This window comes from Eucyclogobius newberryi, unplaced genomic scaffold (genome assembly GCF_026437365.1).
Source record: "Eucyclogobius newberryi isolate DKJ021-1_F unplaced genomic scaffold, fEucNew1.0.hap1 SCAF_9, whole genome shotgun sequence".
Classification (NCBI taxonomy): Eukaryota; Metazoa; Chordata; class Actinopteri; order Gobiiformes; family Gobiidae; genus Eucyclogobius; species Eucyclogobius newberryi.
The window spans coordinates 33,837,621-33,853,677 of record NW_027316532.1 but is presented as its reverse complement, the minus strand read 5'-3'; the positions used below and the strand labels follow the sequence as shown (position 1 = coordinate 33,853,677).

The 16,057-nt window shown below is 40.4% G+C and overlaps 1 protein-coding gene across 1 annotated transcript in view; it reads right to left on the bottom strand.

Annotated features, from left to right (window-relative positions):
- Positions 1–479: 479 nt before the first annotated feature.
- Positions 480–16,057, bottom strand: part of lingo3a (leucine rich repeat and Ig domain containing 3a) — a 29,180-nt gene continuing 13,602 nt past the window's right edge. The window contains exon 2 of the mRNA XM_072438766.1: positions 480–3,406. Within this exon, the coding sequence (XP_072294867.1) occupies positions 1,515–3,347 (1,833 nt within the window). The 5' untranslated portion in view covers positions 3,348–3,406 and the 3' untranslated portion in view covers positions 480–1,514. The remainder of the gene's footprint in view (positions 3,407–16,057) is intronic.

The following is a 16,057-nucleotide window of genomic DNA, read 5'->3' as shown; positions in this document are numbered from 1 at the left end:
TGGCCTGGGAACGCCTCGGGATCCCCCCGGAGGAGTTAGAGGAAGTATCTGGGGAGAAGGAAGTCTGGGAGTCCCTGCTCAGACTGCTGCCCCCGCGACCCGGCCCCAGATAAAGCGGCAGAAGATGGATGGATGGACATAAAGTGTGTTGTATCATTAGATACGTTTAATTAAATATTGGACATAAATATGTTTGTGAATGATGCTATGGTCTTTACAGACTGGTATGCTTTAGTTTACTGTGCTCAGCATTGGGGAACTGTCTTTCAACCACTAGGGGGCAGTGTAACAGCACCTAAGAGCCTGCAGTGGCCATAGCAGGACTAGAAAAATTAGGTGAAATGCCAAAAGATAAAAATAGATAGATATTTTAAGTATTCTTAACGTGATCAATGTGGAAAAGGGAAAATGTTATCTCATGTTGGCTTCATTATTGAACATGTAAATAATATAATAAATAACATGTCTTTGAGTGTAGCCTGGATAAGAATCATCTTAACTCATTACCCTCAATCAAATCAATAAATTAAAAAACTTGATTGTTCCTACAAAGTTAAATTCGGTGTGCGGTGTGTCCTGAAGCCTGACATGTGCTCCTCATGATGGGATGTGAGCACTCTGGGACACGCCATGTCTCAGTACAATTTCTGTCTGATAAAAGCAAAGTGTGAGAGGGTAAATGCTCTGGGAATCATGGCAATAGTTTTGAAAAGGCATCTTTAACTAGAGATTTACTTCAATCCGATTACTCAACACGACTGAAAAACAACCACAAATAATTGTGCAATTTTCAATAAGTACAAAATAGATGTTTAACTGTACAGATAAACCTCTTTATCATGAGAGTAAGATAAATAACAATTTACAAATATCTACATATATGAACATTTAAGGAGAAATATTACAGATAAAGATAACGGTAACAGAGACAATGCGCTTCATGTTGTTTAATGATCGTCCAAACTGCGGATGTGGCTATTGTTCCCTTGTTCTGACGCATTCAAGTGGTGCTTTGGACTGATCTTGGCAGTGTTAGACTACAAACGTTTGTTAGTTATTTGACAAATTACCGGGGTACCAAAGTCCTGAATATAATGATTGTAAGATGAAGCATTGATATAATGGAATAGTTCAATGTTTCAAATAAACATTGGCAAGTCCTTGGCATTTATGAAGCACCACCCAATTCATAATAAAATAATGTATTTGGAGAGATTGACTATGATGGCAACACATGAAAGGAAAAGCAAAAAAACTACCGTACTTATTTTTTATGGTTTGTTGGCAAATGATCCATAATGTTAAATATATTGGTAAATATATGTTTATAGGTTTTGTTGCTTAGTCTAATATTTTGAGACTAGTAATGTCCCCTTCGGTGTGACAAGTCCCAGTATGTTATATCAATACATTATGTAAAAGGTCATTAGATAAAAAAGTGATTCTAAAGTTTTTCTTTTTTATGTTTGTAGCTTGACAAAGCTTGTAAACATGTTTTGTTAAAAAAGGTCAGTTCATATCATCTTCATGTTGAACTTTCGAGCCCCACCCTGTCCTCCGCTGGCCGCAGGCCCATCCACCTTTCTGAAGGAGTACTCCACAGAAAAGTTGTTTTTGTGCTGCCCTCTGCCTCGACTCCACACAAACAGTAGAATAAAACAGAACAAGACCACTCCTAAAAACATGATGCAGCCCATGGCTGTGGATATGAGGATGGTCTTTAGATCAAGAGTAAACTTTAAAAAGACCCTAGTATCATTTAGATTTGTGTCGTTCAGGTCCCCAGTGTAGTAGGTACGGTTTGCCATAAGAGCTGCATCCAGAGGCAGCCCGCTCACAGTTAGAGTGGCAAAATAAGTGTCATTTCCACCTGCGTTACTGGCTATACAGATGTAGGTCCCACTGTCAGTGACTTGAGCATAGCGTATTTCCAATGTGCCTTCTGATAAAACAGTGAGGCGTCCTGTGCTCTTTGTGGTGATGCGGCGGCGTTGAGGAGAGATCCAGAAAATAACAGGAGTTGGTTCACCTTCTGCTCTGCAAATGAAGGAGACCACCTGTCCCTCGCGGGCAGATATCTGCTGCAGTTTCCTGTTACGGATTTTGGGCTTTTGACAAGTAAAGTGTTCAAAAAGAGCTGAGTCTGAGAAAGCGGAGAGAGCCCTGCCTTGCACCTCCACAGGGGTTATGCACACCGGGGGAGCACTGTCAAAGTTTAGTGTCTTCCTGCGCTGGAGGATCCACAGTAAGCGGCAGTCACAGGCTAAAGGATTCCCATCCAAACGCACTGTCTCCAGAGTGTTGACGGACTGGAAAGCCCCCTCCTCTAAGGTCACCAGGCTGTTCGTGGAGAAGTTAAGGAGGCGGATTTGTCTGAGTCCGCCCAGTGCATATGTCTGCACTGTCACAAGGTTAGTGCTGACTAAATGCAGCTCCTTCAGTCTGACAAGGTCTCGCAGGGCCCAGGACTCCAGCACAGAGATGGGGTTATAGGAGAGGTCGAGAATGGTGAGGTGGGCCAGACTGCGCAGGGCCGAGGTGGGAACAGAGGTGATGTTGGTGTGTGTAATCGACAGCCAGGACAAGTTAAGACCCTGCAAACTGTGAGGGGAGATGTGCTCTAAAAAGGGCCAGTGGTCAATCTCTAAGCCCCTCAAATTACCTAGTTTACGGAAGTTCTGATCTTCTAAGGAAGAGATGCTGAGGTAGCGAAGCCGTAAAGTCACAAGATTATGCAGGTAAGACAAAGACTGGCTTGACACCGAAGTCAGATTACATCTTTCAATTGTCAGTTCTCTAAGGCCTACCAGACCTAGGAATGCCTTGTTCGAGATATAAACTAGATCATTGTCCCCAACTTCAAGATTTTTCAGGCTTTTTAGGTCTTGGAAAGTAAAGTCTAATAGAATTACAATGTTATTTCCGCTGAGGTCCAATGACGTTAAGTTGGTAAGACGTGAGAACGCTCCCATGGGCACCAGTTTCAATTGGTTTCCCCGAAGAGACAGAAACTGCAGATTCTGAAGACTTGCAAATGCATTGGGTTCAAGCACACTAATCATGTTGTCACTTAGGTCCAGCTTTTCAAGGCGAGGATATGCGAGCAGGTCCCCATGTTCCACCCAGGGAAGTTTATTATCACTCAGGTCCAAGATCTTTGTGTCTGAAGGAATGCCCTCTGGGAGCGCAGTCAGTCGTTTATTATTGCAGGACACCGTCTTGACCTTTGAGACGCAGTCACATCGCTGGGGACATCCTTGGCCTACGGAGGGTGACACCACAATCATTACCAGGATAAAGAGTATCGCCAGTGTCCAGGAAACATCTTGGCTCGGGCACACCGCCATGGCCCTCCTTCAGTGCGCCTTCAAGCTATGGGCTGGGGTCAAACTAGTGGGTCAGATACCTGAAACAAACAAAGAAAAAACAAAGATGAGTGAAAGAGGAGCAGAAAAGACAATGTGACAGAAATTATGCGAGTCAAATCCTTTCAATGGCAACAACCCAAAAGTAAATGAATACAATTGCAATCACACACTCTAATTGACCCTGAATAAGCAGTGAAATTAAAGCTTGTGCTCTGAGATAATTCACAAAGGCCTGGATCTGTAGTGGTTAGAAAAGCTGACAATGCTTCTGTGAGCCTCGTAAAGCACGAAATCCCATAATAGTCATGAACCCTAATCTTCTCCATTAACATGCAATTTATAGAAATATGTGTTACAGCATTCAGCACACGAACATCTCAACATGTATGAATAGCATTTCAGTAAATGTCTAAACAGGCTCCTAAAATAAAAGGGTGCACGTGCAAAGACTTCAAACATATATGTGGCGTCTGGTATGTGAGTTGAGACGCAGATGGCTTTGTGCAGGTCTTTGGCGATGTCAGTCAGCAGCGAGACAGAGGATACAGCATGAGCCAGTGCTTCACAAAAACTCCATCACATCAGCTGCACTGGTCTCTGAGGCATGGCGCTTATTGTTAAGCCTAAACCCAACTGCTTATGGGGCTCATATAACACACACTTACACAACATGTGCACGAGGACAGGCCTTTTATACAGCCATAGTCCATTAGCCTATAACAATAAAATTGACTTTAATATGATACTGAGTGCTTTCTTCAGGAGAACAAGCACTGTTGATGACGAAAGCTGTATGAACAGACAGCATTATGATCATTGGCAGGTGAAGAAGGTATCAGTAATATCTTGGACAAAAATAATGTGATTGATTAACTTTCTGTCTTGTGGAAAATAGATTTGAGTTGACAATGGTCGAATCATATGAGCTAAAGAAAAAGGTTCAGTTGTAGTCATTCGGACTCGTTTTAGAAAGTCATCCAAGAGTCAATCTGCAAATTTAGACCGGGAACTCAGATATTTATCCTATTCTGTGGTAAGCCCTGCCCACCGGGCGGGCCCTCCTGTTGAAAAAAGACAAAAGTAGTTTGTTTCAACCTCTTTGTTTTCTATCAAGCTAGCCTCTTGTTTACTATCAGTCATTTAATGGGCTATTAGTCTCCCTTTTGTCCCTGGCTCACTCTCTCTCCTCCAAGTTAAATATCTGAGTTCAGAGTCTAATTTCACAGATTGACAATGACTCTTGGATGAGAGTCGAAGAGTCCAGATGACTACAACTGAACCTTTTTCTGCAATGGCACACTCCTGGACGAATGAGGGACTACAGTGACATATGAGCTAAAGCTAAATGTTCTGGGCAACAGTGTGAATAAGAAGTAGGAAAGTGATCACGCAATTGATTATAAAGATCAATGTCAGCATTCTGGGGTGATACATACAAGATATTAAATCTGACATACAAAGTTTGTTGACAGCATGAGAAGCAAATTTGTTACAATATTAATTTGTACCAACACCACTAAGAAGAACTGGAACATAACCATGTTTTGGACATGGACAATGCAGTTTGCAGGACTTCTATTACTATCTACTTCTTGCAACTGCAACTTTTACAGTTACAATAATCCTGCGATAAAGATTCCTCCAGCTCCAGCTCCACAAACTATACAAAGTGTAAGATGATGAGAATAACATGCAACCAGCGAAGAGTTACTGTGGATTTATATTTAGACCAAACCCTTTGATACTGTGGGAGATATTTGTCTGAAAGGAGATATTTACAAGTTAGCAATTGAAAAGTGATACATATTTAATTATCCTCTAATATCTAAGTGTTCATGACATTGATAATATGGTTGTCAGCAATTGCATGTCATTCAAGTCATCTTACCTGCATTGTGAAATAATTCTTCTAAGTCTTAGAAAATGTACAAAGGAAAATGAACGATCTTAGAAATGCTACTATTTTGAAAGGTCAAATAGTCCCTCACTGGGCCCTGCAGGACACAGGTCAGAAGCAGGTGGGTCGCAGTGGTCTGGACGCAGCATGTCCCACACCAAGCTGCTGCTCTGGAGGCTAGAGTTACCTGCAGGAAGCAGCGGTTAAAAATAACTGTCATCTATTTCATAACAGAGCGCAGGTCAGACCTTTGGAAGTGACAGACACGTAAATATTCTTCTCCCAACAGAATGCCAGGATGAGGATTATCTTTCAGTTTACTTATAGGAACAACTCAGAAGTAATTAAGTCAGTATGGAAATGTACACATAATAAATTACCTTGAAAAAGCATATAGGGCCATGATAATGTATATATTTTATCCTTTATTATCAGGGAAACACCACAGCAAATGGTGAAGAGGTTTAGAATGATCAGAACTAGTATAAGATGACTAGACCAAGTAAGTACTATTATTTTGTGTAGTTTATTTTTTTTTAATTCTTTAATAAAATATCGTATCGAGTATTGAGATAATTCCTTGTAATGAAATCAAGTTTGACATTTTACTACTGACACAATTTGTGAATTACATTGATTGACACAGATTTAGTTCAAACTTAAGTTAAAGCCACGTTCAGAAAAGAGCGTCAAGTTGACCTAAAATCCTAACTCAACTTAGATCAGCTGTTGCCATGACAGCGCTCTCCGCGGCCGCCTCTGTTGTCGTTGCTGCATTTCACACTCAGCTAAAATACACCTGCACTCCACCTCCATGCGCTGACCCCATCTCAGTGAGCGAGTCGTCCTCCAGATGCCCGCCTCATTAGCTCCTCACACATCAAGGACACATCCTGACATTTCACATACACAAGTTGGCTACATAATTAAGCTCTTATTGCCTCTCAAATATCTGGCTGCTGTTTAGTGTTTGTGCCTCTAACTAAACCAGAATTGTGCGTCTTTCTCCGTGCCAATTTCATTTATTTTAGTTGAGCATCTTAAAAATCAATGGGAAAAAACAGTAAACAGAAAACACCTACAGCCCTTCCCAGCACACGTTCTCCTAACAGCTGCTGTTTGAGTAAATAAATAAGCTTATAAAGGCTAGTATACCTCCAATACCATATCGTGAACGGAAGAAAATATACTAATAATGAAAGGAAAAACAAAAACAATATCATTCTAAATCAAATACATTAAATACCCTCAAAACAGTATACCATTAATTCATATTTATCTGCTGTAGAAATATTAACATACTGTTATCAAACGATTACATTTATATTCAAATCTTATGCAAGTTGGTTCTGGTCATGAACTTGAGAAAGGTCAGACTGAAATTCCTCTGCATGTGGGCATATCTGCAATTACACTGTTGGGGTCAAACAGTGTAATTGCAGATATGCCCACATGCAGAGGACAAAAGAGTCTTTGCCTAAACATAAAAAACCGTGAAAATGGAAAAGCTTGCCATCCTGCTTCAGTGAAATACACTGAAATACACTTCCTACGACGCTTGTTTGTCAGGTGCACTTAAACGGGAGAGAGGTGGTATTAGATAGCAATCTGCAACCGCACACGGTACAAAAGACCGTACAAATCCCACAGCGCCACTAATTGCTTCAGTGGTAAAATGTCACCTGTAGTTCATGGCAGTCAATATCTCCCGGCTTGGACATGTTTAATTTATCTTGTATGCTTTAGTCTGAGAGTGTTGGTAAAGAAGATGGACAAAGTGACACTGATACTACAGCGACAAAAAGGACATAGAAGGGCAGCATTTTTAAAGTAAAGAAATGACATTTGCAGGTTAATTATTGCAACAGAGCCAGGATTAGACTGCGGGGTGAGGACAGTGAGGGCAGTGAGGACAGTGAGGACAGTGAGGACAGCGAGGGCAGTGAAGGCAGTGAGGGCAGTGAGGGCAGTGAGGGCAGTGAAGGCAGTGAGGGCAGTGAGGACAGTGAGGACAGTGAGGATAGTGAGGGCAGTGAGGACAGTGAGGACAGTGAGGACAGCGAGGTCAGTGAGGGCAGTGAGGGCAGTGAGGGCAGTAAGGACAGTGAGGACAGTGAGGACAGTGAGGACAGTGAGGGCAGCGAGGGCAGCGAGGGCAGTGAGGACAGTGAGGACAGTGAGGACAGTGAGGGCAGTGAGGATAGCGAGGGCAGTGAGGACAGCGAGGGCAGTGAGGACAGTGAGGGCAGTGAGGACAGTGAGGACAGTGAGGACAGGCATATTATAGTAACAGGGCTTTTGCCATTTCCAGCCTTCTTCCTTATTAAAAATAATGAACGATGAGGCCCCAGCTTGTTTTTACATGAGGGCATCATAGCTGTAGGTGGAGAGGTGAAATCGACATATCGCACACTTTAATGTATGATTATGACCTTACAGTATGAAATCAATAAATGTACATTCATTTATATATTTCATAATGCTGTACAAACTGTGAAACATTTTGCATTTGTATTCACAGTCAAATGGTCTTTTCAGTGAAGTTCTTAGTAATCCTGGTGCAGGTGTAGGACATGGCTGACAAATGAGCACGAGTGTGTTGGAGAGTGCGGGGGCGAAGACGAGCGATCTCCAGAAAGACTCACCGGCCGAGGCACCGCATCCACACAGCGCCTCAAATGGCTGCGCTCGCACGGATGTCTGCACCGTGCCCACTCATCACACTTTACATAAGCTCTGCGCCAGTGTCCCCCAGAGAAAAACACATTAGTCATTTTACACTGAGGGAAGCCATAGCCCTGCGGGGTCTGAGCAGAAGCGCCAGGAGATCGAGGCAGTTTGGGGGCCCATGCAGAACGCACAGAGAGGTACATTTTGTATGGGCGACTCACCTGACTGGGGGCCTCGCAGAGCAGTGACGAATGGCTATAACTCCCTGCGGTCACTGGGCTCAGTTATTGCTTTTAAGGGTCAGCTTAAAACCTTCTTATTTAGTCAATCCTTTTGATTGCTTTTGTTTTAGCGGCTGATTTTACTGTATATTGTAATTTTTTTGTTTTTTATCGTTTTATTCTGTGTTTTGTGAAGCACTTTGTTACTTTTGTCTGTGAAAGGTGCTATACAAATAAAATGTACTTACTTTACCTACTTATAACTGGTATTAAAAGGCCATTCACCAAAGGCAAGGACACCCATTACCAGCGAGTACAAAGCATGTAAACATAAATGAACATGAGAAACTAACTTTAGCCAAGACATTTGATGGAGGTTATCATGTAATATGCTCTACTCCTGGGACTTGTGTTATAGCACCGTTTTAGATCTGATATGATACCTCAAACTAGCTTTAGTGGCATGAAATAGTGGCTTGAAATGAGAGTTTTATTACTTTAATGAATAACAAAGACATTCTTAAATTACAGTGGTGAAAGACATCCCACTTCTGCCCTGTGCATGAACAGTGAAACTAAAGGACACAAAAGGGGTGATTAAGAATGTGTCTTGCTATGTGCCATGAATCTTTAATAGGAAAGAATCGTCCCAGGGCTTATGGACAAAAAGACTTCTCTAACCTGCAGCTGAATTATTGAAGACGTTACGCTGTACGGTCGTGACCCAGTGACCCCGGGCTTTGACCTGTCCCGGGGCTGTTTACGGCCACATAGCCACGCACACGGAGCCAAACATATGATACTCCTGAGGCACCATCTGCAGCGCTGATGAATAACATGGCTCGGCATGATTGATGGAAGCACACTTATAGTCGTATCCTTTTACACGGCGCAGTTTTCCATGTGTACTGCCGTGAATGTCCATACAACTGTGTCAACTAGAGTCATTTAAAATTACAAAATGGAGGGAAATATTTGGGGAAATTCGACTTGGAATGCCGTATTTTTACTTCTGTCACACCAAACAGTACAAATATTTCTCGATAAACAAAGAAATACAATTAATGACGTATATTTGTGTATCCTTTCAACTCTATATAATCCTTATGAAAGCTTAGGCAACCGTTACTACTACTATAATATTAGTTTCCGCTATTTATTATTTATTATTCATTGTGACAAGATCAGATTGGCTTTAGTTTTTGAATACAAGCCTTTCCCTGACTACTTAATAATTCATCATAAAGAACAGTACATACGAGATAGGTGCCAATGCAAAGGGATGGGGTATCACAATTGATTAAAGCCATGAAGAAAGGCTTGCATAACATGTGTTTTTACTTTATCAGAAAGAATAAAGTGCTGCACAGACACAAAACAACAATAAAATAACAACAGAAGGTATATTAAGAGCTATATTTGATATTCTACTTCTAAAACAACAAAACCAGTCGGATGCAAACAAAGGAAGCACATTTTGTTGCCTGTAGGAATTCAAGCTCTAAAGTTGACACAAGGGATGAGTGGCTCAAAAGAACATTACATCTGATGCCCCGTCGTCACGGTGATTCGGGGTGACACATCCTCCTGAAGTGAGCTCTGCTCGCTCAATAACCCAGTGTGTGTAGGAGCCGTCCACAACATTAGCACAGAACAAAGTCAAGTGTTATCTGCAATGTTCTGCACCAGTAAATTGTCAGTGTAGGCGTAGTAATTGCTTGGCTGCATTGTTTACACTGTTTCCATTTAGGGAAGAACTTTTATTCAACAGAATTTTCCTAATGGAATCTTCAGGTTCATATTTTTCTTTCCTCCCCAATTTATTTAGCCTTGGTAATGATAATAGATAATAGTGATTTTATTTTTACTTAGAGGTGAAAGATATAGTAAAACCTTGCAATATTGCAATTGTTGTTTTGGAGAAATTAAAAATGAGTATTGAGTGTATCGTCTATAATTAAAACTACTCAAATGACCACAAAAAGAGACATAAACGTTCTCTCAAAGTGCTATTTTACCATTTACCATAACTATTTTACCATTTTACCATTTTGAGGTTAATTTTAGTGTCCATTCATGTTTTCTTCAAGACTTGAACCTGAATAAAGACATTTACAGCACATTTGAGCAGATTTACTTAAAACATAGTCTGAATTTTGTTCGATGATACTGGTGACATTCATTTTTGTCAATATTGTATTTCAACTTTGCAGAGAACAGTCTACAATCAAAGAGTAAGTGAGGAGAAGTGATACATTTAATTATACATTCCAGTTATTGTATAGGAACAAGTGTCCTTTGCTACACTTGACTTGTGCGCCTCTTTGTTATAAAATGCTAGATTCCCATCGTAAACATCGCCCACAGTTCCACCAGTGACTCGCCCTGTGCAGATCTGCTGTGAGCGAAAACCCTGTTAAATGGACATCGTCTGTTGGTGGTCCGTATGATCAGTGTGTGTCATTCTCTCCCCGGGCGACCTTTTATTCTCCCCGACTTGAGCACAGATAACAAGTGACAACCCACGAGAGGAGACACGGGCATAATTGGATGAGGATTGTATTGTTTGCGCTCAGCTAATAGATCAAAGTAGCAATTTGTCCATGTAATCCATATGGAGTTGTTCTTCAGAAAAACAAGCCGGAATTTGTTATAAGGTCACAGAGATAGTGATGTCTGGCAATTACTGGGGCTTAGAGATGTTTCAGCTCAACAACATCAAGGGTCATTCACTGGGAAACACTTGCCCTTGAAAGCCGCCGGATCAAATACCAAATGGAACGAATTGGAAACGTCTGTTGCTTTGGAACAGACAACAACTTCAGCGTAAATGGCTGTTTGTCTTCTCGTTTGTCCCGCTTCCATCAGTGAGCGCGGTACAAGTTCAAGCCATCAATGAATAATGCGGCTCCTCAAATATCTTCATGTTGGTTAAGTGATGTGCGGCCAACGTAGCACGCTAACCTTTGCTATTGTCAAATTGAGCTGGGAACGTTGGATCGACAAACTACAGTCAGCAAATACGGGAAAGTGTTGGTATTTAGAGTGAGAGAGAGCATTTTCATGTACTTAATATTGAACTATAACATGAGTCCATCATCATTTTACATTTGGAGCTTAAGCAGCTTAATAGTGGCCTCTTCATCGTGGCATTTCACTGTAACAAGCAGTGGGTTGTTGATTACGTGATTTTTATTTTTTCTAAAGTGGCATTTTAAAAGTCTTCATTTTCTTAATCACGACTAAGTTAACAGATTTGAGTGGGGATAGGGGGTAGGTGAAAAGAGTAATTTTCTGAGCACCCAAGGCAATACAGGATTACTCAAACGTGCATGTCAATCTAAATACAACTTTGAGTAAACTAATGATGAGGAAACATTGTTGTGACAAGGCTAAAAGCTCATTAAATGTCATAATGTGTCCTCTTTGGCATGATAAGCAAAAATACAGGAACTTCATTAGACACTGCAATGGAGAGCTCTCGTCGCGGATGTACTGCGTGAAAAACATTATAAAACAAAGTCCTTTTATCGACACCTCAAAAAAGCATCTGGGCTGTACTTTATGCAGGAGACCAGAGCATGAAAGTCATCGCGAGGCGGAGGTGAGAAGCATCAGTGTTTGTCCACTTCTTGGCTGAGCGGCCCGTGCAGTGTGTCAGCATCCATCACTTCAACTGTGTTGTCTCTGCGCCATCTACACCCACAGCCACTTCCAGAACGCGGCTCAGGGTCATCGCAGCCACTGAAATAACAGGAGACAAGAACACTGCCACTACAAGAGGTCAGAAACCAGTGCATACTAAAGTTTATAATCATCTAAAAAATAGCACAAATGGCCCCAAAACACTGAATTCACGGCTCAACAAAAAAATCCAAGCAACTAAATTGTGTCTTTAACAATGACAAGTTACTAAGCTAAAGTCTGAAAGCTTTTTTATTTCTTTCGGAAATAAATACACACAGCTTTTCTTGTTTACAGCCTCTCGTATACTTAACTTAACAAAGATGTTTGCAGTATAATATTGCATTCATCATAAGCAATTCATTTGTGAAAAGGGTTTTGTCAAAAGTTTATACCCCGATACTAATCCAAAGCAAAACGAGCATTGAAATGAGAGCCTCATTAGAACAAATATCTAAACACTAAGAAAAAAATTATAAATGACATAAACGGGACACAATTGGACCTATCGTGAACACTTTTAGAATGGTCTTGATCTGCAGCAGAAAAGGTCAAATATCACATGGTAATTTGAATGAAACTGCAAATATTTTGTGTTGGAAATTACACTGAATAAATAATAAATAATGATAATTTAATCATTGTGGTATTGAAATTAGCATTGAGTATCTGGCCTATTCTAAGTATCAAAACCAAGTTTGAAATTGAAGCTTTTTGACAACATTATTGGTCATACTATTTGCCCTATAGATATGATTTGTCGTGGCGATGCTACAGAGGAACAGCCAAAAGGAAATGATAATAATGATGATACACGATGCATTTTGGTTGGAGAAAACACATTGTTCTTAATGAGTATGAGTGGGTGGGGAGTAAAGCAAAAGGTTAATGTCTCAGGGACAGTGACCTTTAGAAAATCTTTTTGTTTACAACATCTCTGCAGCTAAATATCAAGCTTTATTGGACGGGAAGTGGAGCACGGCATATCAATACCCTCTTAATATTTACTCTCTCTCTCCAGTCACTTTGCTGTCCTTTCGATCTCTCAAGGTTGTCCACGAGGAAGCATCATAAGCCCAAATGTGTTGGAGCCGACTCTAATCCTTTATGAAGCCTGCAGGCGCTCCGTGTCCTTCTCGTTGGCTTCATTAAAAAGAATCCCTGTCCTTTCCACTTGCCTTTCACTGTGCGCTGCCGGCTCTCATCACGCAGGCCAATTACACGCGCTTATCGCCCGTCAATGAGTATCTGACAAGGGCCACACGGCTGCTTCCTCTTTCTCCCATAGAGACTCAGACACTATATTGGAACTATAGGACCAATTACTTTTGTTAAAAAAGGCCACACTTTAAATTAACAGTACCTTTCGGTCACTTAAGGGATTCATCTGTGATTAGAACCAGATATGCTAACTTCCCTCACAGTAAGAGATGATAAATGTGCTTTTCTAGTTGAGATAAGATAAGATAAGATAATCCTTTATTGTCCACACATGGGGAAATTTCGATACAGAGGAAAGGACAGATAACTTATAGGAAGTTTCAAAAAAACACTCTTAATAATAGAAGAACTCTTTTAAACAAAACAAAAAACTTTTATTAACAAAACTCCTCTCATATCTTAATAGGGAATGAAGGAGAAAAAATAATAAATAAAATAAAAAGATAAATAAAAAGATAAGATAAAATAAAATAATAAAATAATACATGAATAAAATAATAAAATAATAAAACAATAAAATAATAAAACAAAGTAAAGTAAAAATAGCTATAAGACTAAATAATACTAATACTAATGGTAAGCAAACAAAACACTCTTATTCACATCAGTTGTATGCACATGAATTGAGTTGAGCGTCTGCTACCTGCCTCTTCTATCTCCAATGAAAAACGACAATCTGTAACTACTGAATCATTTTCCCGATTCTGATGGCAAGTTACAGGCTTTGTTTGAATCACCTGGAATTGTAATATATATAAAAAAAAAAACTTGCGTAGAGCACCTTTAAAGAACATGAGTTGGCATTTCTGTTCACGATACGCTACAAAAAAAAGGCTTTTGCTCAAAACATTCTCCATCCAGAAAGATTCAATGGTCAACCTTTGTACATGATTTCTCCTCATTTCATGTGGCAACGTAATACTACCCTTGAGATCCCGGGGGGGAGCAGTGTGACTGACAGCACGAGCCAGTCGCAGCATGAGGGCAGAACTGTGCAAATTGAAAGTGATCCTCTGTCCTGGCCAACAGCATTCACATCTATTCATAATTCAACAGTCAGCGGCAGCAAGGTTGTGTTTGAGAGATAAAGCTGGGAGAGGCGTTCTGGGGGGCCACTGATGGGGTCGGAGCGAGGAGGTGCTGGGGTCCCGGCTGAGGCACATCCAGACAGAAGAAAGGTGGAGGAGGAGGTCAGTGGAGTTACATTCAACAGCTGGAGCCAACATCCAGGGCTACATCAACTCTTCATGTCTATAAAACCACTTGAATTGCATTTATTGTATGCATTAGTATAATTTATTATATTTGTTTGCATATAATATACTATTGAAGTAACACTTTCCATTACAGTTTACAGCTTGTAGAAGTCGACAACTCTTTTCAGCTGGTGCTTTAAAATATTAAAAAGGCATTTCTAAGAATTCAAACAGCTTCAAAAGAAAGAAAAAAAATCACTTTTTTTTTTCTAAAGCTCTTTCTAAAAGGATCAACAAGTTCACAATATAAGTAAACTTTTCTGAGGTCGACACTCAAGAAGCAAGGGGAAAGGTGTCTGTGTTTGTCAGGGGTAATGGCTCGTCCCGCGGCAGACGGCGCCGGCCAACCAGAAGTCCTGACACCAGACTCACCCCAGACCTTAACTGTGGAACAAGGAGAGTTTACCTCACTCAAGAAATAAAGTCTGGTAAAATACTAGAGGAGAAAAGAAAGCACTGCTGCATCGTCAGCTTCTTGGCTTGTGGGTATGATAATTGCATTTTGTGGCAATTAGTTTGAAGTCTAAAGAAGTATAATGAGCCAGGGGACTGGAGAACGCTTCATACGCTGAAAATGGAAATCTGAAGCTCTTTTTCACTTTTTCACCGTAATGTGCTGCCTGCTGTCATTTGTGACCTTTACTTCACCCTCCCAATTTTTCTGGTCTTCACTGACGGTGAACTGCACAAACTGTAATATTTCTGCAGAGAGAACAGACAGACGGCTGTATGGCTTTAGTTTTGATGCATTGGATGAACTTTACTTTAGCACAAGTCTTAAAATCTTCAGTTGAATTTGGAAATAAGCTTGAATGTCAATTAGGTTTGAACCTTTATTCTTTGTTTCACACCACTTTAAGCATTTCTCTTGTTTAATTAAAACGACCAAAGTTCAATCTGATTTATACACCACTCTGCAAACCAGCCATTAAAAGAAAGAAGTTTTAAAAGTTGAAAAAGTGGACCATGTAGCAAATTGCTTTTGAGACTTGAGAAAGCCAGATCTTTGAAAACATGTTTCTACTTCTTCTGTGTGGATGTATATTTATATTCTCCCTTTTATGTATTTGAATAATAAAATACTAGAAGTGTCAGAGAGGCAGAGTCTATGCAGATTTCCAATTTGCGTTCCCTCTTTTATCTCTTGTGCTTGAAAGCCACGCGAACTTCAGTACAAGCTATTTTATGTTGCTATTTTCTAACAGAGTGGGCACAGTCATAACAGCAAGAAATGCAGCCAGAGCGTAGCTAACAAGTCGAGTTTGTACCATCATTGTATCGCTCCCAAACAGAGTCAGACGATGAGTCAAATGATTTCACAATACAACATTTCAAAGATGGTTTTGATGATTTATACGTGCAAAAAAGGGACCCAAATATTTAATGAAAGTTGTCATTTTTGCCAACCAGCAGGGCGTTCAGCGCAGAAACTGGCCCATTTTCCATGAATTTACACAGACTTGTATTGGGCACTCATCAATGTAAGCACTAAAACTAAATGACCAAAACATTTACTGAATGACTAGTGTAGCTCTACTATAATTTACTGGTAAAGTTTCAGAAGGGCTGTTCATGGCGCTTAACCAAGCCCTCTTAACTAGCCCATTTTATTATGCCACGCTTTCTACTTGTAATTAAACAATTGTGCATCCAGATGGGGCCCACGTGCCCTCATACAATTGGTACATCTCACTCTGAACAAAAAGTTCACTAAAACTCATAAAAACTGAGCAAACCTGT